The sequence below is a fragment of the Aythya marila genome (assembly GCF_965140915.1).
Source record: "Aythya marila genome assembly, chromosome: 12".
NCBI lineage: Eukaryota > Metazoa > Chordata > Aves > Anseriformes > Anatidae > Aythya > Aythya marila.
The window spans coordinates 12,037,559-12,063,043 of NC_139053.1; the positions used below are offsets into that span (position 1 = coordinate 12,037,559).

The 25,485-nt window shown below is 36.4% G+C and overlaps 1 protein-coding gene across 1 annotated transcript; it reads right to left on the reverse strand.

Annotated features, from left to right (window-relative positions):
• Positions 1-1,854: 1,854 nt before the first annotated feature.
• On the reverse strand, positions 1,855-25,021 carry LOC309882797 (uncharacterized protein; the record flags this gene model as incomplete). The annotated part of the gene is made up of 28 exons (XM_082770206.1): positions 1,855-2,032; positions 2,495-2,567; positions 2,946-3,077; positions 3,283-3,430; positions 4,466-4,552; positions 4,638-4,778; positions 5,304-5,354; positions 5,488-5,592; positions 6,556-6,657; positions 7,558-7,711; positions 8,023-8,156; positions 8,691-8,835; positions 9,667-9,871; positions 10,794-10,887; positions 13,171-13,243; positions 15,316-15,498; positions 15,663-15,735; positions 17,471-17,620; positions 18,298-18,445; positions 19,795-19,875; positions 20,664-20,804; positions 21,265-21,363; positions 22,205-22,306; positions 22,568-22,721; positions 23,241-23,374; positions 23,637-23,775; positions 24,180-24,384; positions 24,946-25,021. 28 exons carry the CDS (start codon positions 25,019-25,021, stop codon positions 1,855-1,857), a joined length of 3,507 nt encoding a protein of 1,168 aa, XP_082626332.1.
• Positions 25,022-25,485: the final 464 nt, after the last annotated feature.

Genomic DNA, 25,485 nt, shown 5'->3' on the forward strand with positions numbered 1-25,485 from the left:
TTTACTTCAGGTTTTTAAAGTTTTTAAATACCTTGACTACTTTAAATCAGAATTTTATAAAACACACTGATTACGTATTCTCTACCTGATTCTTGGTTCTGGCACTGCTTCCATATCCCAAGCACTGGTTTATTTATAATGTGGAGTTAAATCTGTGGGGAAAGAAACAGGAAGGTTTATGTTAGTCCAGATAAAGACGTAGGCATGTGTGCAAGACTGCTGTAAAGTTTACTGCCCTGGTAACCAAGATGCTGTAATGATCATGGCAAAAGAAAACAATTTTTTTTAAATCAGATAAGGCCTTGTTTCAGCTGAATGAAAAAGTAATTCAAGGAAAAGGTACTCAAGTGCCAGGTTTAGGCTGGTGTAACTAATCCTTTATATATTTTATGTATCAGCAAACACTGCTGTCACAACTAGGTAATCTCTACAGAAATGGTTTGTGTTATTACAAGTTAGTCTTAAAAAACCTTGTAACCACTCCAACCAACCCTTTCCTGAAATCGCTGCTGTGCAGCACAACCTTTTCAGTGAGTGATCTTCATCCACTTCAGTGCCAGACCAGATAGCTCTGCTCTTTCACATGCTTAGTTTTAAAGGGCTTCACCTGCCCTTTATTCTTCCCTTGCTTTGGGGCAGTAGGATCCAGGTAACCAGCCTGCTCTCACAAAGAAGCTGTGTAGCCATGGGCAGCACTGCTGCCAACAGACCTCATGCAAATAGCTAGGAAAGCCCTTATAATTATGCAAGCTGCTGCTTTACATATGACATGTACATTTGTACCATGAACTCAGCGGTTGGTGTCTGTGTGCAGACCATCCATGCTCTGCAGCTTTGCTTCCTAAGCAAAATACCAAATTCAGACTTGGGCAGCCTGAAACCAAAGGCCACCTTGCTGCACAGAGTAGCTTGGGCTGCCATCTCACTCCCTGGACAGCTGAGAAATGACAAATTTACAAAAATTAGAGAAATCTCTGTCGTGTTCCCAGCCCGTTCCTCTATTGCATGCAGCACTTTGTGCACAAGACAGCCAGCCATGCAGCTAGGCAGGCCTCAGGCAGTGCAGACTGGAGAGGGAGGTATCCCAAGGCCAAACCCATCAGTCCCACCCTGTCCTGACTGCACCTGGGAAGAAAGAGCCCTCACAGTTCCCAGTTTGCACTTTCAGAAAAATTCTTTGTTTAGACTTCCTAGTGGCTTTCACAATACCATTTTTGAATTAGCCTATAGAAGTTAGGTGAAAGAAATGGAAGTTCCAAAAAATTAAAAGTATCATTTATTAATAACAATTTACAAAACAGGAAAACAGGTAGAGACTTTGTCTTCCTTTGTGAGATGCCAAGCCCATACAATCCACAGCTGTTTTCTGATGGATGCTCTGCTCCTTACAAGCTGCTTCCGCATAAAGAAAGTGGAAAGAGGCTGTATGAATGACAACTAAAGACTCTTCTGAAAGAAGAGTGGACATACAACATATTTTGATACTTAAGACATATTCTGTATATATAATTTATTACGGATTTCAATATATTTGACAATTTGCCCCTCTCATTCTCCCTTCTCACAGGAGTATTATTCAGTTTTGATATTGACTGGATAGATAGCATTGGCTCAGTCTGCAAGATTGCAGTGGTTTTTTTTTCCCTGCTTGTTTCATTAAATAGTGATTTATTAAATAGTGATTTTTAGTCCCACAACCATTCTACATTTCCCTTGAATCTCTCCTTTCACTGTGATCATGACAACAAATTACATACTAGTGAGTTAGAAAGTGATTATTAAACTCTGCATTCTGACAAACTAATATTTGACTTTAATTCATGTTTTAAAAAGAAGCTGTATCCTCTGCAACTCTTATAAATCTGTGTGTTTTCTTCTTCTGTCACTCATTATTTGTTCTGTAAGCTGCATCCAAAACTCCATTTTACGTTCTTTCAATTTCTTCGCTGCCTTTTGTGTTAGGTCTATTTCCAGGTATCTTTCATCCAGATCATACTGAGGCCAATGTACCAAGCCTTCTCCATTGGGATTTCTGAAAACAATATAATGAGAAGTTAACTGTACAGTTGCCAATCAATTGTGCTCTGACTTCTCAGGCTGAGATCATTTCAGAAAACTAACAGGATCTCAGATTATGTAATTCTAGTACTGGAATAGTTGGATGTTTTTATCAAAATGCTCATCATTGGAATAGTCAACATTAATAATTCTCATTACTTTGGGACCTAAACCTCCACTGCTCTTGGATTTTTATTTAATTTTATTTTGTTTGGTTTGCAGGCTCATTTAAAAGGTTGTGTGTGTGTGTTTTTTTTTTTTGTTTTTTTTTTTTTTGTTTGTTTGTTTTTCTTGCAGTCATTAAGAATAGAAATTATTTGCTTCAATACTTATCTTAAATTCTACCAAATGTATAGGAACTACCATACAGGTATTGCCATTACGTTTCAGGCAGCACAGACAAAACTTGAGCTGTGATTAGCATTGTGATTCTCACCCATTTCTAGCAAAGTTAGTCCAATATTTCATAACAGTTCTGCTAAGTTTTGCTTCTTCTTCTGTAGCATTCCCTGCAAGTGAGAGATGAAATAGCAACATTAAAAAAATAATCAAAAAATATCAGTTAAATCTATTCCGATAGACTGTAATCAGTTCTGTAGCAGGGGGTGAGGAGGTTGGAGTAGATGATCTTTAAGGGTCTCTTCCAACTCAAACCATTCTATGATTTTACTTGTTACTCTGGGCTGTGGGAGTTTTACATGAACAGAGCTCTAGGACAGAACAGCAGATGAATGATTTCATGAGAAGTAACTACTACTGAGGACAGAAAATGATTATTTTGGTTCTGATATTTCTAAAAGATATTCTATTCTGAAAGCCCTCAGGTAAGTACGATTAATAACAATGATGTTTTAAAAAGAATTATTTAGCAAGCATGGATACATCACCAGCTAAGAATGGCTTTCCAAAGACAAAGGCAATCTCATCTGCATGATCTGCTTTTACAAACTCCGGTACAACACCTGCAGCTGAGCTTGGTCGATGCTGGAATTCATAAAAGTAGACTGGGTTGCCAGCATCTAGTAGAAAATAAAATTAAAGAGAAGAGTGCTAGTGTTGAAAATGCCTGTCATCAAAGATGATAAATTTTTATCACAAGCTATTTTGATAAAATGAACACACTATCAGTTCTATTGATAATGAAGTGTGATACACACTGTCCACATACACATCCAAGGATGTAATTCTACATTTCTTCTAATTGATGCTGAATTAGAGACTCACCTCTGTGGTGTCTAGCCACTTCAATAGCTGAAAAAACAAACAAAGGATCTGCTATTGAATCAAGAAGGCCATCTCGCACCTGAGCACGGTTCTCTGCAACCTCTATGTATTCATTGTATACTAGATCAACAACGTCAGAAGGAGCACCCTGAAATGAATAATAAAGATACTTTTTATAATGACAATGAATATTAAAAGGAGTAACAGCATTAACTGAGCATGCTACCTGCATGTCTATGGCTAAACCCCAAACATTACCTTCTTTCAGAGAAAATCCCCAACTGTGCCACAGTGCATCTCCAAGTTCAGAATTGGGAGTTACACCATTACCAGGTATAGATGTCCTTAAGGGAAAGAGGCTTGCAAGATCACAAAGGATGCCCTCAAACATCTTTAAATAAATATTAGTCACTGATGATGATAGATAATGGTAGTCTGTTCTCCCTTCTGTGGAAATAACTCTCTTAAGAGAAAAGAAATCCAGCAGGATTTCATAAAATTCATTTATTGCTGCAGATGGCCATCATTTACTCCCTTTCAGAACAAGCCTGTGCTCTGCCTTTCCAAGTTCATGATACATATCTGTGGCTCTGAATGACCCATTGCACGTACTGGCTATGTTTATCAAGTCCTTAATTCTTACATAATAATCTGCAATTTTCTACGTTTAGTAGCTTCAGGAGAGCTCAATAAGCAGAAAAGTGAGAACTTTGCAAATTACAGGGAAGGAAAACCTCAGGTGCCTAAATGTAGGTCTCAGTGCCATTTTAAACATCTCAGGGTATCCTTTCTAGTCTCCATCTGCCACTTCAGAAAAGCCGATATGTTCTACAGGTCTTGAGTCATACCTGCCAGTACCATACATAGCTTAGATAACCCAGGGTATCCTGAATGTCACAAGAGACCTATGCTTAGCTAACTGCATTAATCCTGGATTTCCACAGAACTCCTTTTAAAAAAGATGGGGCATTTAGGGTGGAAATTTAGAATATTTTCTGTGTTTATCAATCAGTAGCAGCAACAGGAATACACCATCTGTGCTGTCTGTTTGGGAATTATTGTCCCAAGTTAGGAAGCTGTCAAAAAGAACAGTTTACTTTTAAATATATCCCTCCAGCAGTATGAATATAGAACCAGCCCAGTGAAGAAGGAGCACTTAGTTATTCTGGAAATGGTCTCTTACCTTAAATGATAATGCTAATATGCTCTGTAACACTTGACGTGCAACATCTTTCTCCAGACCTTCTGTAAATTCAGGAAATTTCATCATCTGCATGACAAAGAAACTATGTATTTATTAGGAAATCTTTTATTAACAAAATTATATATGAATAAAACCATTATGTATCTCTTACTCTAGGAAGTACCCATCCAAATTCACAGTTATTTACTCCTATTATATATGGGACTGCATTGATCACTTTTTCAGATAGCAATTGCCTGGGACTCTTAGGGAAAAATACGCCATCCAGAGATGCACTGATGAACATGGGAGGCTGGAAACAAACAAACAAACAAACAAACAAACAAAAGAAAGCTTCAATAGTACATTACTATTTTTTTTTCTTCTAGAAAACATCTTCGCATTTTTACTATAGATGCAAAGCAAAAGAAATTAAGTGCCAAGTGAAAATATAAGAAGTAATAGTATTCAAGCTCTCTCTTAATTTCTCTCATCAAATTTTCTGCACCAGACAGAAAATTTGTGAAGATTAGCATTATATTTTGAATATCCATGAAGTGTAGGTGATATCCAATTTACACTTCTTAGGTAGTTCAATCCCAGTATGAATGTGTGGAGCAGTGAGGGAAGAACTAACTTCTGTGTTGAAACTGCAAATGAACATGGAAGCCAGTATAGTGACAAGAAATTTTGAGTTGGACATAATATATGATATCAATTAACGTTCAAATTCTCCAGGAAAACTTTTACGTTTCAATATGCTCTTTTCCTTCCCTTGGTAGAGCATGACAGCAAACACATGCAGCTCAAAGCCCATGTAGAATTAAAGGGAAGTAACCTGTTCACATTTTTCAGATGAGGTATTGCATAGCTGCAATGTTGTCGTATCCTGAAAAGGTCAAGAAAGAGTCAGATGTTACATTAAACTGAAGTTCTCCTAATATTACAATACATATGCAGCATACTCTGTTATGAAAAAATTTGAAATGTCATTTGAATGCAAGTAGTATAATTTCACCTACCATTTTTAGAGTTATCTGTTCTATCTCTGCCTCAGTTTTTTCTCTTAAGCACTCAACCAATGCAGCTGAACTGGATTTTTCACAGCCAGCTGCAGCAGCAATACTCTGCAATTAATAAAAAGAACAATCATGCTTTAATTCACTAATTATCCATATGCTTCCTGCAGAAGGTTCTTCTGTGTCACTGAATCTAAGAGTCCAGTGTGTGGCAACCTACATTTCTCAGAAAGGATGAGCAAAGCCAGATATGTTTCAGCTGCAGATGCAGAGAATAGTAAGCTCTCATAACCCTTCATGTTGTGGGCTGAGTAGAAAGACAAACATACTCTTCAAAACATTTTCATACAGTGGATACAATTACCAAGGTAATTGTTTTGGTAAATATCATGCTGGGCTAAGAAGGCAGAATAGCATAAAGGAGCTCAAGTGATCCATATTCAGAATACTGACATGTAGATGATAACAAGGAGCATGCTACACCGTTCTCAATGATGTATAGTTTTTTTGGGTAACATTAGTTCTCAGCTGTCATTAGAGAGACAGAGTTCATCACAATATTGCCTCTAATACAACCCAGACTAGCAAAAAGAGGTTTCTGGATATTTTTTTTCTTGCAGGTGAAAAAATTGGGTTGACGTGAGCTGTTCTTTTTAATTATAACCAAATTGAATAAAGTCTTGTTTCTTTGAGCACAACAGGCATCAAATAGGAGGGAAGGACAACAGTAGTCAGAATCTGGTGCCATTTTCCAGCCAAAAATTACAGCTCAACTTTTTCTAAAGACATAACAAGTTACAGTGTTTCTTTACGTTTCACACTTGCTCCCTGCCTTCTCGCTCTGCTTCCTCAGTCTTCTGCTTTCACTCAGACATCTGTGTATATTTGCATATTTTGAAAGAAAAGACTCATTAAGTATGTATTATCTGCACACAGAAACACTATCTCTGGTGATTGTGATTGCAGTTTCACAAGAAAAAGGTCTAGTGCTGCTTTTTAGAATAAACCATTTAAGGTATGCAAAAACATCAGAAAATAAAAAGATAAAAAACAAAAACACGGGATACCCACCTGTGCTTGCTCCTCAGGCTGGTCAGTGAACAAAATCCTGACCGCAGTACCACTCTCTGAAATGGCCTTATGGAACAAGCCCTTTGCCAGAGGAGATAAGACCTGAAAAAAAGCAAGAACAAGCATTACAAGCATTTCAGGAATTACATTCTGACCACTGACTTAGAATTTCATTATCAGGAAATGCCTTTTAAAATTCTTCAAAAACAAATGTCTTAAGATTGTTATGCTGTAGACTCTGACCATAATTCAGCTATGCAAAAGTCTTTGGCAGTAATATCAGGGATAAGGAGTTCAAGCCTGCCAACTTCCATAGGACCTTGCTTCCAAGACTTCATGGAACTATACTGTAAGCCAGATATGGAACACATAACTATGTCAAGGATAGTCTGGCTGTGCTACAGAAATGGAATAAACAACTATTAGACAGAACGTAGGAGGTTAGCAAACAGAAATTATTGCTTAAGTGCATTCGTTGCTGAATCCCAGGCTCTCTGTGTGATCTGCAGCAAATTGTGCGAGACTGGAAGAGAATAATCTCTTAATCAATTAATCAATCAGTGTTGATGTAAAAATTTGGCATCATCACTGTATCATAAAATGCCAGTCTAGTTCACATATAATGACTACTCACCTGGGTTACTTTGCACAAGTGTCTGTTGCAGCATACAGGAAATGGGCAACAGGGCTTCCTCTCAGAGAACTTTTCTCAAAAGGATAAATTTTGCAAAAGCCAAAAACCCCAGAACTCAAATTAGGAGATGATGAATAACATCTTGGGTCTAAACTACAAGATCTGTGTATGAAAAGTACCTTTTCAACAATCAGAAGCTGCATTGTTATCACATTGTATTATAGACAAGGTGATGTGTGGTTTACTATAAAGCCCTACTTTTTTCTCTCACTGATTTTTCATTAAGGCACTAAGAATGAATGTGGACAGGTGTTTTTGTTGTATTTTTTTTTCCTTAATTAACTAAAATTCATGACTTGTGAACTTACAAGAGCAGAAACACTGACTCCTCCTGCAGATTCTCCAACAATGGTGACAGATCCTGGATCTCCTCTAAAATGTATGATATTTTCCTGAATCCACTGGAGAGCTGCTACTTGATCCAAATACCCCCAGTTACCACGAGCATGCTTATCACCAGTGCTAGTAAGAAATAATATGTTTAAATGCTCTATGTAAGAAAAAGGTAGAAGTAAATACAATCTGAAGTATAAGAAATCAGCTGCAAAAGAGCCTCTCTGCATAACTTAAAAAGAAATGGCTGAGATCAGAGTATCAGGCAAAACCAGATTTTGAAGCAGATTTGGGACTTGTAAGTTGTTCCCAACTTGCATGTGTAATTAAGATACATATAATTTATTTGCATAAGCCAATATTCTATATGTCTTGTCACAAAGGATTTGTGCATATAATTTTGGAAATCACTTAGCAAAAACTAGGATAGAATGTCTTACCTAAAATATCCAGCAATACCTAATCTGTACTGAATTGTTACAACTACCACATTGTCAAACGCTGCTAGTGCTGAACCATCATACGATGAAGCTGCTCCAAAAACTAATCCACCTCCATGGATCCATACAAAGACCTGGAAAGGAAAAAGCAGAAACAATTCAGCACAGGTAAGAGCTCCAATGATATAAACTAAATACAGTATTTTGTGCTTTCACTCCCAAGTCTTTCAGGTTAAATTTCACAGACAGTAGGAGTCTTTTGAAATGGAGGGTAGCAGCCTTACAACATACATTGATTTCATTAAATACTTAAATTAAACCAGTGTCCTGTGACTTTTCACAGGTTTTGTTTGTTTGTTTGTTTTTGAGGAAATCAAACATTACTTATGTAAAGTGTTAGTAAGATTTTACTTGTAAAATGGGATTTATTTATTTTTTTTTTGTATCTGCTAAAGCTCAATTAAATATTTAGTGGTGCAAAGTGTGTAATTGGATCATCATTAGAGAACTGCACCTGTAAGTCTCCATATAGTACAGGTTGTAGATCTGCTGTAAAATTGTTATAATCCTTAGGAAGCTTTTAGAAGTTTCAAGTTCAGGCTCAATTTGGTCCATCAAGTCACAGAAGCAGTAAAGTTTGCTAGAGGTTTTACAAAGATTTTGCTTACAGGCAGCTTCTCCTGTTCTTCTGTAGAAACGGGTGTGTATACATTCAGATATAAGCAATCTTCAGATATTTGGAGACGAACTTTTTCTTTTCTGTTAGTAATAGCATCTGAAAAATACTGTCCTAATACTTTGTCCTGTAGACACCTGAATAAAAGAAAAAAAAAAAAAGCAACAGAAATAACTAAAACCTCAGTGGTACAAAGCATAGCTTTTATGTACTCCAAGTACAAATCAGAAATCTGTAGTACATTTCTAGATTGCTGGAAACAGAAAACATAAAACGTATTTTCACCATTAATATATTTTCTTCCATTGACTTGGCATTAGTAAGCTCTGTAAAAAGAAGTCACGGTCTGCAGCAGTACACAGTGACAGGCAGATATAATTTTGCATGTTTCGAAATATTACAGAAATATACCTGCAAATGAATATGGCTATAAATTGCTTAAATGAAAATGTAAAGTAATTATTTTACATCTGCAATAGTTTTTTGTATTGCAATTATAGATATCAGGCTTGAGTCACTCCAAGAAGGGCGCTAGTACAAGTGGAATAAGATATTTATAATATAGTCTAGAACTGGTCTGTTTCTTAGATGTCCTATTAAGCATGTGATTTGTTGGGCATTCTTTTCTTCCAATATTTTATTCCAGCATTTCCTCAGCTTCTTTCTGTTTCTGCTCCAAAGTTACACAGTTTATAAACATTATGGCCAAATGCTCCCAAAATAGAACATTATTGATCAAGTGATGATCTGTATTAGTTCATTGCTGATGCCATTTAGACAGCACTTTTTAACAAAAAGAGCTATAAAGATATCTTTAGAAATGCATTCATTGTAACAGTTGCAGGTGGTAGTGAGATGACACCAATAAATTTATCTTTGTGGACTTTGACCATCTTGTGTATCAGTGTCCTTGAACTGCGTATAATATAAAATCATGAAGAAGATAAATGTTTTTCTCATTGTCTTACATCGGTGGATAGGAAGCAGCATCTCTGACACCTTTCCATGGCTCAGGTGGCTGGGGTTCAGAAAACCTTAATGGTCCAATAGGAGGCTTAGCAAAAGGAAGTCCCAGAAAGACATTTACACTCCTCTCAGCTGCATTTACTTTGACTTGGTACCCTCGGACACTTCCATAGTTGGTCACCACTTCTGGTTGTTCTGCTTTTTGTCCTGGGGGATGTGTACACAAAATTCAGATAATTGAGTGGTCTGGTTAGTAATTGAAAAAATTCTACAAAATTTAGCTACCTAAATATATACCTTTTTTTTTTTTTTTTTTTCCTAAACAACTTATTTTCAAACATAAGGTTTCAACAAACTCTATCAGTATAGATGACAACATTTCAGGTATATCATATATATTTACTCACAATGCACACACATTAGTAATTGTGTGTAGATCGTAATCCATTTGATCCAAGTTGTTAAAAGTCCAATAGACTGCTCTCATTAAGAAAAGGCATTTCCTTTTTAAGAAATGGATCTGTGAATGCGCAATATATATTTGGGACTCTCATTAGTAGATACAGACAAAAGAAAAAAACTCCTAATATACCTGAAAATAGTCTGGCATATACAAATGGTGTAAACATTTAGGTAAGATTTATGTTAATCACTGTGAAAATTCTCAGTATCTAATTAAAAACATGGCATATTTTGGTCTTCTCTGACTCAGCAGACAAAATTTTGCAAGAGGAATTTAGTTTTACTAGTTGCAAAAACAACAACAACAAAGACAAATGCCTGATAATAGATAACAAAGAAGAAATTAAGAACTATTTGCTATTCAGACCTAATTTCTCTGCAGCAAGGTTGGGCACCCAGGTCTTCAAAGAAGGCTGGGATTCCCATAGGTAGTCTCCTTCCAGAAGGGAACCATGAAGAACATTTCTGAGGCTTACCAGTAGCTACAAGTGCTGTAATCCCAGCAGTGAGAATTAAGGACAGCAGCGTGTTCTTTTCAGTTGCCATTTTGCATGCAAGTCACACATTTACCTCCTCGGTGTATTGCCTTTAATACTCTGTGAAGTATAACTGTTACGCAAGACAAACACTGATTAGTTAAAGCATTTCTCAAGCTGTGAAACCAAACCAACAGTGGCCAGCCTGAGCAACTGCCCTGACTGTAAGCCACTCCCTTCAAGGGGAGTGTGCCGCAGCTTGTCTGTATATGGGAACTGCGAGACCTATATGCAGAATGTGTCCAGAAGTTTCATACTAGCTTCTCGCCGCTTCTTATAAATCTTATTCACGGAGTATCAGGCCTCAACTATTTGCCTTAAACTACATTGTAAATAGTCCTCATAACATCAGGAGATTCTTCCTGCTACAATAACACTACTATCTTTGAAAAATTAGGACTTAATCTCCCACTACACACTGAAGAAACCAGGAAAACTACCCAATTATTTTATTACATTTACTTCATTTTAGTATGTAATTGCTTCATTTCAATATATGTAACACATAGCATATCCACAAAGACCAAAATCCAAAAAATAATCCTGAAAAAAGTGCCTTTGCTGAAGTAAAAATCGGAAGATTTTTCATCTCACAAAGGGATATTTTTTGACAAAAGCAATACTAGAAAAATCTCAGCTTTTCCTGCAGGGTGGATACTCCACCTACCACTCAGTCCTGTGCGTTCAGGAATGTTTGTCTTTTATCTCAAAATAAAAGAGTTTTGCAATACTAAAGAGAGGCTTTCTTAACTATTGTAGCACGGGACCAATATTAAAGGATTTGGGTAGTAACCCCACATTTAATCCCTATGAAGAAATCAGGAGAGTTTAGAGACTTCCGTGTGAACTTATGTCTGTCACGCAGGTATGATATGAAAAAAAGGCAAGAGATAGATGAATAGAAATAAAAGAAATTGTCAGTAAAAGAGATTATCTACTATGTAACTAGGTGGTTGTGTTTGTTCTATGTTTCCTTGCTTTGCTTTTTTCTTTTATTTATTTATTTATTTTTTTGGCTAGAGTCAGTAGCTCTTGTTCCAGAAAGCCTGTTTTGTAATTCTATGGCATTGTAATTCTCAGTTGTCTGAGAGAGCATTTCTAAACATTATCTTAGTGCCCACACCTTTGTTTCAGCTATGTGTGTCCTAAGACCCACAGTCATTACATTAGTTGAGCACATATGTTAAACTTGTAGTGGTCCTGTGTGCTCAGGCTGTGTTCATGCACTCTGAAGAGATGCTTTACTCTAGACTCTAAGTTTGTCTGTACAGGTGTGATTTACAGCTTGTATAGGTAAATCCAGGCAACTTTAAACTGGACTGCTCAGGGTACAAACTATTGGCAGCTTGTTTCAGATGTGTATATTCACTGCATACTGATTATCTTAAGCATTTACTCCGTTATCAGACGACTTTTGCCCTCTGTACTACAGCAGCTCTGTGATGCAGCCGCGACACTGTTAATGCCAATGCTAGATGGCTTATCAGCTGTTTTGGAATGTATGGTTAGTGCAAGTATACCCTGGCAAATGGGATAACACATTTGAGCTTCTAAGTAAATAATGTGGACTGTAACTTCATTGTAGAATGTTTATGGATTTATACATGTCTTTTGAGAGTCTTTTTTTTCCCTGTATTGTTTCTCAAGAGTAAATTTCATGCCACGAAAACTGGGCTGGCATTAGTCTGTACTGTTATGAATGTAAAGTCCGTGCTGTATTGATCCATGTATGCACTGTTAAAGGCAATGAATGGAAACAGGCACCTGGACTGCAAGCAATGGACTTCAGCATAAACTACCTCCTACCTTATTTGTGTGACAAAGGTTTCCTGGAAGCAAAGGGCAGGAGTACTCCATAGAAGTAAACTCTGCTCTCCTGTTTGCCTGGTTGAATACTGTTGCAAATTCCCTCAGAATGTCCTTGGACTGCTTTGGTTCCTAGCACGGGTAAACTGTTTCTGCGCAAGGTGAAACTACAAGAATCCCTGCTTGTAACACTTGGCTTCCATCCTGAAGAGCATGCATGCCTCAATTACTTGCAACCCACAAACTACAGGAGGAGTCCATTGCTACAAAGCCAAACAGTGCAATCTGCTCAATGCTCTTTCCTTTTGCTAAAACAAACCTTACGAATTTCCATAAATAATTTATTTTCTACCACCTGCTCTTTCTGGTTTTCTAAAAATCTGCCCTTTACAATTTGCTTTTCCTTTATTTTCACCCTTCATTTACTATTCTATTTTCCAAGCTTTACTCTTCAATCTTTCATTGTTCTACTCACTTTTTCTTGCTCAAGAAGCAAAATGTCTCAGCTCATAGCCCATCCACGGTCCCAGAGATGTACAATTTGAAAGCCAAAAGTATCAGCCATCCAGAAATTACTACCAGTGCAAAAGGTTATCTGTGAACTGTGATGACCTGATTTACATGACAAAATAAACAAATGGGATTTTAGATCTTTACTACCTTGACTACAGACCTTTGTATGGATCTACAAACAGGACATACCTCTGCAAATGCGGAAATACTTATTCTAGTGATATAGACAAAATTTGGGGAATCTGGAGACAGTGCTATGTACCTGGCAAGTGGAATTTTTTAAGTCTGCTTTGCATTTAATTTTAAGAAATAACATTTTGCAGCTTACCCTCAATCAGTGAGCAATGCACAAGTCAGGGACCAAGCCAGAAAAATCCTGCTCTGTGATGACATTTGCCTCTTTATAGATTAATGCATTGCTACCTGTCTTGATTGCAATAACAAAAAAAAATAGAGACAAATACCACATTTATAGGCCCATAAAATAAAATAAAATAAAATAAAATAAAATAAAATAAAATAAAATAAAATAAAATAAAATAAAATAAATAATAAAAAAAAAGCTCACAAATACATTTTGCTTCAAGTATGCAGGGTAGAAATGTTTAAACACGCATTTAAAACAGGGTCAGTTTATTTTTATTTTTTTAAAACTTATCCCTGGAGCATGTAAAACTTAGAGTGACAGTCTATGAAGCTAGAGCTTTTACAGCTGTAACACTTTCTCTTCAGCACATGGTAATCTCTCACCAGAACATTTCTGGGATGGGACAGATTTTCAGAGCACTCACGCCTAAGCAGATAGGAATAAAATCTCTTCACATTTTCCAGTGCAAGTCATTTTAGTGTTGTGCCTGTATGTAAAAAGCCAGTTACACTGCACGTCTGCATGCAGCGTACAACACAAGCATATATTCTGTACATAGACATACAATGCTGCCTGGTTTTCTCCTTTTAAAGGGAAAGGTACAGCCCCTCAGGGGAGCTATGTATACAATGAAAATCTTTGAAGACTACTTTGAGATTATATTCTCTTCACAAAACACTTTAGCTAAAACAAAGGACAATGGACAGATGCTTACCAGGAATTCTCACTTACCAAAACAGCAGTTATGCTAACAGTCTAACCTGATCTCCTGAGTTCTGACTGGCAACAGAACATGGGCAGAACGACATAGGAAACCCCACCCTATTTATCCCAATAAAGTCATTCAGAAAGAAGGGATGTCCAGGCAGTTACTGTAAGACATGACTAGACTAGCTGGGAATGATCTTAAATTATTCCAGAAATACAGGTTAAAGAAATCATGGGGTGGGGTGGGCAAATGTGTGGACATCCCTGTAGGATCTACTGTGCTGCATAATGCTGCTGGGAGGTAGCAGTATGGTCAGGAATATGGCTGGGATAGCTGGAGCAGCCTAGGGGTCAGACATAGGAAGCAACATGACATGGCAAAGAAGATCTTTGCAACACTGAAATGATGTGTTAAGACTTGTTCTTGGCAGTCCAAGAGCATATCAGCTAGTAAGAGCACTGGAATAATTCTGGTAAATGAATCTCTCTCCAGTGCTAGTAATGAAGGCCTGTGACCTGGGCAGAGAACCTGGAACTGACTGGAGGCACAGAGAACAGCCTGGTGCACAATGTAAAGAACCAAGGAGAAGACAGAAAGCTTACACTTTATGTTACCACAGCTGATCCTTCTAAAGTAGTTATTGCTAAATTTAGAAGGAAAACAATGGAGGTAGTAGAGATTATTTTTCTCTTTTCTGACATTTGAGAGGAGTCTTAATTCCAGCACTGCACTACTGTAACAGACTATGTATCACAACAGTCAGAAATAAACTATTTAAGTTGTAAAACCGATTTATAGAGGAGTACTTATTTAGTTTCATTTTTTCTTCACAGAGGATGTTTCTGTATGCGAATCAGACCAAAACTTTTGTAACACCACTGATACACTTGACGTAACAAAGACAGTTTTACTTGCAAATCAGGTCTTTATTCATTTAACTTTATTAAAACAAGTTGCTGCTACATTCCCTCTTCAATCATGGCAAAGCTATAGGAAAACCTGAGCAGCAGGGAATTCTGGTAACTACATTTAATAAATGAGACTTCTAGTGTGGACATGAACCCAAGAAAAATTAAAGGATTACAAAGTGGAAATAGGGCCATTGGAATTATTACAGTGACTAATCATAAATATGACAACTGTGAAGAAAACGTGAAAGGAATGGACACATTATCTTATCCTCAAAAATATTTTAAGTAACTTCTTTTGCTATCCTAATAGGATGCCTATTATATATGTTTAAACTATAAATTATAACTCTGAATTAACCTTTCTGTTTTCCATTCTTTTGGTATTTGTCTGTTCAAACATAATCTTTTTCCAAAAGTCTACCTTCTTTTCCTTCAACTTTCTGGCTTTCTTTTGTTCTAGGTTTATTTGCAAGTATTCTTCGTTTAGGTTATAAGATGGCCATTCAACCAAACCTTCCCCGTTAGGATCTCTGTAAACAACAAGAAACAAAGAGTGAATACCCTCTCCAGTCCACTGGGGAATTCAATCACAGCAATTAAGAATGAAACAACAACACAATTGATTCACTACAGAGTCAGTACAAAGTAGCTAAATTACTTTTGTAATATTATCCGTCATGAATCTCATTCTCACCCATTTCGAGCAAAGTTAGCCCAGTACTTCATTAGCGTTTTGCTAAGGTTTTTTTCTTCCTCTGTAGCTTCACCTGAGAAACAAAATGTAAAACAATTATTATAGGAGGCAAAAATCAAAACCATGTTGCTACACAAGCAGCATTTCAGTCTGTGAATATGTGGGTCTTGTCAAAACTTCCTGGTTACAACAAAAGCACCACACCTGAAATGTATTAGTAATCCAGCAATCATCAGGAGATTTCAGCACTTTTTATGAATAAGATCAGCATTATTACCCTTATTCTACAGAGGAATTTAGATACAAGGAAATAGAGCAATTTGTCTGTACCCTTCCAGGAAACCAGAAGCATAACTGGAAAAAAAAAAATCCATTGTTTCCGAGTCCCATTAGAACTCATGAAATGGGCCACATGGTTTAGTTTCATAGATCTCAACCTAGCATAGTGGGACTGAAATTTCATCTGTTATTTAGAGTGTGACTAGGCAAGGTTTCTTCATTCTGATCCAAAAGGATGTCATTCCACGTCTTGGTATTTTAAGAATATTAATCTAAAAGTACTTACTTGTATGTCCTCTCCTATCAATTCTGTGAAAGTAAGTTTAGTTACTGTGTTTAATGTTAAATACAACTCAACACATCATGAAAAATATTTGACATTTTAATGCTTTCAGTAAAGTTGGGCAAATAGAAAAGGAAGTGTATAGTTTTCTCTAGTATAGGAATTCATAAGTAACAAACACACACAAAATACAAGCAAAGTAAAAAGCCCTAGTAACAGATTAATGAATGTTTTTACAACATAGCTGGGTTGCTCCAAAGTTCAGTGGAGTAAAAGGAAATACTTTCATTTATGTGGACTTTGAAAAAGACTATGAACTACCATGAAAATGGCAAAAAATAAAAGCAGAAAAATAAATGGTGAATTCCGCTTAAAATATTGTTGTGTTTCTTTTTCCAAATAAGAAAACCTATATAACGAGAATGAAAAGACTCCCTTCTGAGTATTATTGTTTTAGACATATGCAATTAAAGGAATGTGCTAGATTTGTAACATTCCTGAAGACATGGCATTTTTTATTTAACTGTTTAGTGATTAGCACATTCATTTGGTCTATGGCAACATGGGATTCTTCCTGAAGGAACCAGAGTCCACATTTCTAAAATCCTACAAGAATGCCCAAACTGTTAAAGCAAATGTAATTTTGGGAATACACCTTTAATCCTTCCTCAACGGACCAGTTCCATGTTGGATAAAATGATTAAATGTTAATGAGTCGTGGTAGAAAATAGTCTTTAACCTAACCATTATATTTTCATGTGGCAGTGAAACACTGGAGTTCCAGTCTTGCTCTAATCAACACAAGCTGGAACACTGCAAATAGATCATACTCCAGTCTCTGGGCCCTGACAAGCAGTCGGATTTCATGGGAAATTTCCCGAGTACCTTGCTAATTCCCTGTCAGCTTAACTGATCTCTCCCTTGAGTTGTTTTTCAACCAAAACTATTTGGCAAATTCACAAACAGTGCCAGTATAATGACATAAAATTTGCTGGAAAACATCATTATTTGCTAAATTGTTTACAGCATACATAACTTCTTGTGGTCCAGAAACAGCCTATATGTGATAAAGAATGGTGAAGACGGTAAACAAACGTTAAACAAAATAAAACAGGAAAAAGGGTTATACTTTGGTCTCACTAATTATATGCACACTTTAGTCTGATTGAAATGGAAGTAGCAATGCCAAATAATGTCAGTATTATGTGAGTAATTTATAAGTGAACAATGATGTTCCATTCCTTACCGCGTAGGCCTATATCACCTGCCAGATACGGTCCTCCAAAGACAAAGCCAACTTCATCTCCATGATCAGCTTTCACATACTCTGGTTTACTATCCTGGTATGCAGTGGGCCGATGCTGATATTCAAAGAAGTAGGTAGGAGCTCCAGTCTCTAGAATATGTAACACTTAGAGAATTAGAGGAGAGGTGCATAAATTACATCTTCCATCATCTACTTAAAATATTCTTTTCAATACGCCCAAAGCTTTATAGGTGAGCTGGCACATTTCTAAATGTAACATTACACTCAAAAATGTATTTTTACTTTTAATTCAAAACGAAGAATGCACAGTATTAAGAAAATGAAAAATCACCCCAGGAATACCTACAGAAAACAAAGTAAAATCCAATTATTTTCCAGTTCTTGATATTTTGGAATGGCTTGCCTACACTTAAATACCCTAAAATCTCGACTACAGAGCTGCTGATTTCCCATGTAGCGGTGGGCCAAAAGACAGTCCTGGTTCCTTTATTTATTTATTTATTTTAATTATTTTTTGTCTGTGTACTTCACTTAGGAACCATGTACTTGTGTTATCATGCTCTGCTCTCAACATACTGTGAATATGAACACAAGTCCAAAACACTAGTACAAAGGTAAAGGTGTCACTTGCTTGCCATGGTCCTGCACACCTAAATCACTCTTCACCCTCAAGATTCCCTGTGGGAATTTCAAGAAGGGCTGCCTACACGACAGGATTTTCTTCTATATTGTTTCATCTAGCATGCAGAAAGAGGTTTGAATGTACTATTTTGAGACTGCTCGCTAGCTAGAATTCACTAGCTCACCCTTGTGATAATTCAATGCTTTAATGGATGGCATGACAACTCCTACATCCCCCAGCAAGTCGAGAAATTGGTCTCGTAGCTCAGCAGGATCATCTGTGTTTCCCAGATACTCATCCATTATCATAGGCAATAACTCTGCTGGCAAATCCTAAGAGAAAAAGGTGAAACAAGAAACAAACAGAAAATAAAATATCAATCTAAAAATGTCATCTTTTAAACTTCAGAGATTTTGCAAAGGCACAAAAATGGCAGGTAGCACCCACATTGATGGGGAAGTATGATGGCAAATAAAACCTTTTAGACTTCTTGTGAAACAAAACAAAACAACACAACAAACCTCAGATTAAGTTTACAACAGATTTATATGGGTTAAAACTCTAGGAATGAAGTTCCAGAAGCTTGGAAATTCCTCCATCTTGATAATGCTTTTCACATCCCTTTTCTTCAGAAGGTAAGAATGAGGAATAATAAAAGCAAATTGAGTCCTTGAAAGCTGTGTTGACTATTCTGATCCAACCTTTAACCTAGCTCTGCCAAGTCCACTCAAACCATGTCACTAAGCACCACATCTAGAATTTTGAAGACCTCTAGGGATGGTGACTCAACTAGTTTCCTGGGCAGCCTGTTCCAATACTTCACAACCCTTTCAGTGAAGAAGTTTTTTCAAATATCCAAACTAAAACTTCCCTGGCACAATTTACGGCCATTTCCTTATGTCTTATCGCTTAGTGCTTGGGAGAAGAGAATGATCCCCACCTCACCATAGCCTCCTTTACCTTTACTCCACAGGTAATTGTGGAATGCGATAAGGTCTCCCCTGAGCTTCCTTTTCTCTAAGCTAATCAAACCCAGCTCCCTCAGCTGCTCCTCATAATATTTGTTCTTTAGACCCTTAACCAGCTTTGTTGCCTTTCTCTGGACATGCTCCAGCACCTTGACCTGTGACCTTCTTGTAGAGAGGGGCCCAAAACTGAAAAAATGATCCTATGATTCTATTAGACTACAGTTCAAGACCAGCAGGATCTCTAAACATAGCTTAAGTTGTTAGTGTTACAATTTACTGCTTGAATGATACATTTCAAAGCAAGGAGTGCAAAGTATTTTTGAAAACTATTTTAAAAGCTACATTTAATTTATTGAAAAATCCTGACCGGAAACTCATCTGCCAGGCAATTAGACACCAACTACTGTAGGATTAGGGGTACTATTACCATAACCCTACAAACAAATACATAACGTAAAAACGTTGTTTCTGAGGTCTAGAAGAAAAAACATATTTACCAAAAACTAAGGCTGACTCAGTCCTATTTCTGATTAGCTCCATACACTGCAGTCCTGTCAACTTTGCTGGGACTCTCTTCAAAGCATAATGGTACCTCAAGCTCTAGTAACACATGGTTCAACCAGGAAATTAAAGAATACTAAATTTCACTGATTTGGTATATGCATTAAAAAGAGGTTTTACATCTTAATTTGGATTAGTACAACAATTCTTACCATCATTGGTAGTAGAAACTCTAATGTTGAAGTGATTGATTTTTTATCTTTCACTTCCTTCAAACCTGGTATTAGTGATGTCTGCACAGAAAAAAAATAATGTTATGGCGGCCATTCAACTTCTCCAAAGTTTTCAATATTGAAACAACTTTACTTCGCTTTATTCTTACTGCTGGTATTGATTTTTGAAGCATCATATTATAAAGAAAATTCACAAATCTACCCCCTGCAGTTTGCTGCACTGTATAGCAACTGCTCTCTTGGAGTCACCCATGGAATTTGTGTGCAAAAGAATTTATGCACTGAGAGTGGGTTGGACACCCATGTTAACCCCATCCTCTGTTCCCCTCTGAGATTTTCAGCCAATCGATCTTTCTACATGATAACAAGGAACACGGGGCAATGAAATAACCAGCAGTCAGCAGAGTTCAGGACTTATGGGGTAAGCTGCTTACAGTGATCACTGTAGCATTTTAAATGTCCTGTGTATCAATATTTTATATTGTGTATTTGTTGCAGGGAAAATAATTCTTTCTATTTTTTTATGAGGAATAAACTTTTGACTGCTGCATTATTTTTCCTTCCTCTGCCTGGATGATTTTAGGAAGAGAAAGTACTGTATAATATTGAAGATCCAAGGATGTTCATATAGTTCAGCTTGCAGGATGGAGCCTGTCTCACTGTTTTGTGACCAGCTGGTTCTGGGTCACTACAGAATCATAACTCAAGCAAAATTGAACTTGTATATATTTTCAACAATTCATACATAAAAAATGTCCTACCAGCAAACACCTCACCTACTCTTCTCAGAGTTGCCTGCATCTGTTAATACAAACATTCCAAAAAATGAAGAATAGACACTAAATTACAGATCTAATGTTCCAGCCAAATTCGTTGTTGGTGACTCCTATCATCAGTGGGACCATATTAAACTCCCTTCCAGTCAATATCTCTTCAGGTGACTTATGAAGGAATACTCCATCCAAAACTAAGGGTAAAAGCTGGATTTCCTGGATGAGCAGAAAAAACATATCAAATTACTTGTCAGTAGTATTTTCCTTTTTCCTTCAAAACACATAATAAAACATCCACGCTTAATGTTCCAAATGCAAAAAAAAAAATTTCAGAAATCTAGGTATATACAGACACTGTAACATACATTTAGAGTTTTGCACAAGCATGTGAAATGCTAGCCTGGTTTTGGCTTGTTAAGCAATTTAACCATTTCCTGATCCTGTTCTGTTTTCAACTAGCATTGAAATGTGTGCTCAAGTCTTGCTCACAACTTTACAGGTGCTTCATTAAAAATTCTGAAAAAATACTCTGTGAAATTATTTGAATACATAGAGTGTACTTTAACAAAAATTCAGAAAAATAAACCTTGGAACAGGCCAATTATTAACTCCATTCAGAAGATGAACTACAAGTGTGCCATTAAAAAAATCTGTAACTAAGTAAAGTTTCACCTACCGTACTGTTAGCGATAATATCCATTGCTTCTTGGTTCCTCAAGCAGTTTATGACTGAAAGTGAACTACTAGTCTCACACTTAAATATACTTGCAATTTTCTGAAAGTTATTAACAAAGACAAGAACTGTTAACTATGAGGTAGTCTATGAGGAATTTATATGCAGAAAATTATTATACACAGTAGTATTAGCAGCTTTAATAAAGCCTAGTTTAGGTGAGATTGATAGATCTTGAAGTACTTTATTTTACTAGAAATACTACAGTTAGATCATGAAGTCAAATCATTCCTGTGTACTTCTCTTTCCTGCTATGTTTCCATTCATTGTTCTATAACAAACCTTGCTGTTGAGATAATACTAAGTTGTGACATAAATCAAAGAAAATTCAGAGAATCAGCTTATGATTTTGACATTATTGGTGACTACTGCTTCAGGAAGAGAAATACATTTACTGAGGAATTTAATTTCAAGGCTTTTTTTATTGTTGTTTTGATGGTCTCTATTTGAAGTAAAAGCACTCCATAAAAGACCATAGCTGAATAAAAATTGAGTACCTCTTCTGTATTCTAACTAAATTTCCCATAATAAATTCCACAGTCACTGTATAAGTGACAGTATGCATGAAAATGGGTATATGCCTAGATGGGCATGTGTATAATTGAAAATACTTAAATCTACCTACAGACGTTATAATCACATAACTGTACAATCTATTTCTAACACCAAATGACCGTGGTAAGATTGAAAATAAATGGACTATTTGAGTTAAAAACTAACTTAGTGCTAAACTATGTATATATAGATATGCCTTGAAAATAAATTTAAATCAACTTTTTTGCACAATATGCAATCAGATTTTCCTCTTTTTCTTTTAAGGAAAGAATCGGATATAAGAAATACTTTATGATACAAAGACTTGAAAATGCAAAAATGAGCCTACCTTAAGATCTGCTGAAAGAAGTAAATTTTTATTAGGGGGGATTAGAATTCCACTCTCTGATATTGCTTTATGAAAGAGACCCTTAGACAAAGGAGACATAACCTGCCAAAAAGGGAAGAACAGAAAGTATTTATACTACATAATGGTCCTTATCCCATGACATTTTGCCCAAGTAGATTGCTGCATTCAGTGGGGAAATAAACACTTTTATATGCTTACAGGAAAAGTGTCCAGACTTAGAGCAATGTGCCACTAATCTTATTTTCAAAAACTGGATTAACATTAAATGTTACACTAGTTGAGTTTACTACTGAAGATTTTTTTTAAGACTTTACTTTTTAGTATAATCTATTGCATGCTTACATGTGCATAAACAGAGCAAGATCCTGCAGATACACCAAAGAGTGTGACAGATCCTGGATCTCCACCAAAGTGTTCAATATTTTCTTGGATCCAACGAAGAGCTGCTACTTGATCCAAAAGTGCCCAGTTCCCACGAGCATGTTCATCACCAGTACTAAAAGAAAAGCAGTATAAGCTAACTTCTCAGGAAAAGTAATAGTTCTTCTAATACCAGACAATATTAACCCTAACAATTTATAGTTTGTGCAAAGTGCCCTATTTGGACAAGGAGAGATCTGTATTTACTGATCTAAAGCCCTTCATAGTCAGATCTAAGACCCACTTACTGACCTCTATTGTTCATCCATGCACAGATGGATACCTGGCTTTGACATTATATGAATTTTTGTTTTATGCACCACTGGATAGAGTTAATGGCAAAATTTAAAACCCTACAGAGAACCAAATAAGCCCAACTATGATTTGGTAGTAGGCTGTAATCAAATGGCAATGCAAATAGAATTGAAGAACTACGTTCTTAATGACCTCATAACCTTTCAGTTAACTATATACACTTAAACCACTATACCAGTGGGAAGCTGGTGTACGAGTTCAGTCAATTTAGAAAATAAAATTATCCATGCTTTACACAAGATAGAAAGTGTTTAGTAAAAAGTGAATCAGGTCATCTTACCAGAAGAATCCAAGCAGTCCAAGTCTGTACTGAATTATTACTACCACTACATTCTCATAGGCTGACAGGGCAGAACCATCATACCTAGAAGCACCTCCAAATACAAAATTGCCTCCATGGATCCATACCATTACCTTCGAGAGAAAAGGGTAAGACATACTTTTATAAATTGCTTGGCAGATTTCATTTGAAAGGGGGAGACAACATCAGAGAATTAGGCACTTCTAACCTCTGAAAGTCAATGGGAACTGAATTTTAAGTTGGTGTACTGTGAATTTTGTATAATATTGTTCTTACTAATGGAGAATAATATTTTCAAAAGCAATTAAGCGATTTAGGAGCCATGATTAGATGCAAACTTTGTACAATGCAAGTTTGCACAATGGGTTTACGTACAGGTAATTTGTCCATCTTGTCTGAACCAGCAGGGCTGTAAACATTTAGATACAAACAGTCCTCTGAAGTTCGGAATGGAATGTGTTTTTCTTTATAATTTTTTTCAGCTTTTTTCAACAGGGACAGATCTTGAGGACATCTTTACAAAAGAAAGAAAGTGCGACTATTAGTAATAAAACTGCAATACCAATGATGTAACAATGATAAACAAAACACATTTTCTTTATCAGACTGAATTTCCACATGGTGCTTCAACTTTGTGTTATTTATATACAGTTAGAGGTGTCAACTGTAAAAGCACAGCTCTGTACTTTTACTTTAAAATATTCATTAATTCAGAATAGTATAATAAGAAAACTGGATTTCCAAATAAAGGAATTTACCAGGTATTCTTTATACTTCCTATTCCCACAGGTCTTACAAAATATTTCACTACCAGTCAATCCAAGCGCCTTACTTAAAATCAGATATTTGTACACTAATAAACACAACGCTGACAAACATGAGCAAGTCCTACATATAAATGAACTGAATGGCTCTCACAGTGGTGGGTAGGAAGTTGCATCTCTCAGATCATTCCAGGGTTCAGGTGGTTCAGGTGGGGAAAACCTCAAGGATCCAACTGGTGCTTTTGCAAAAGGAATACCGAGGAAAACATTTACAAGTCGATCTGTCCCCTTCACGTTTGCTTGTTTTCCTCTGAGCCGTCCATGCGCAATAGTCACTTCTGGTTCAGCACCCTTCTGTCCTAGATTACACATAAGAAAAATAATTAAGTTGCATCTTCATAACTATCAGATTTTTCAGTGAATCATTTTTTTTACCAGCTCGTTTATTTAGAAGATTTCAGCTTGTACAATTTTTTTCAAGTTTTGTACAATGACAGACACCCCTTGCCAAACATTTCCATAACTGGCTCCGCCTATGACAACTGGAGCTAGGTAGGACAGTTTATTCACTGTGCAACATTATAAATCTTAAAAACAATTTCAGAGAAAACAGTAACTGTCTAAATCATTAACGTCTTCTATTTACCATCCAACAAAAGATTTTCAAAATAGTTTAGGTAATTCAGAAATGTTCTGATTTCTACTTTTTAAGAAACAAGGTCTTTTGTTATTTTCATAAAACCATCTCAGAATTGGTTTCCTCCTGCAAAAACAGTCACTTTTGCATTGAGATTATTAGGATACTTTTGCAGATTGCTAACACAAGTATGAGAAATGTACTTTCTTTGAAAACTACAACCCTTTAACTTGCTAATGCAGTTGCTTCCCCATCAGCAGTTACAAAAGATTTTATATCTCACCTTCTATTCCACAAGTGATAGATGTTATACTACAAACCAAGGTACAAAGCAAAGAGATCTGGCTTTGAGGAGACATTTTTTCCCCTACTTGCATTCCAGATATTGTTTCCTGTTTTTAAATGGAAGATATTAGTACAAAGGTCCCTAAGGACTGCCCTCTTGGTAGGGAGTGCAGCTAAATTCCCTTCCAAACATACACTGCATTAAGCACTTTCAGAGCTGTAATTGATATGAAATGTAAATACAATCCCTTAGTGTAACTTACTTAATTGTTATCCAATCCTGATCATGAATGATCCGAAAATTACAGTGCAAGAGAATTCAGAGCTATGTGCCGTTTCTTATATAGTTCTTAAGTCTCTGTGTTGTGCTAGTTGTGGAGATGTGTGACAATTTCTCACAAATTTCACTCGGAACTGTGCAAACATGCATTGTAGGACATACCTTGCTTCTTATTTTTAATACTTCCCTCAAGTCTTTCTGGAAAATTCTTTCTGTTGCAGTTATTTTGTTCCAGTTCAATCTGAAAATGAAAAGATG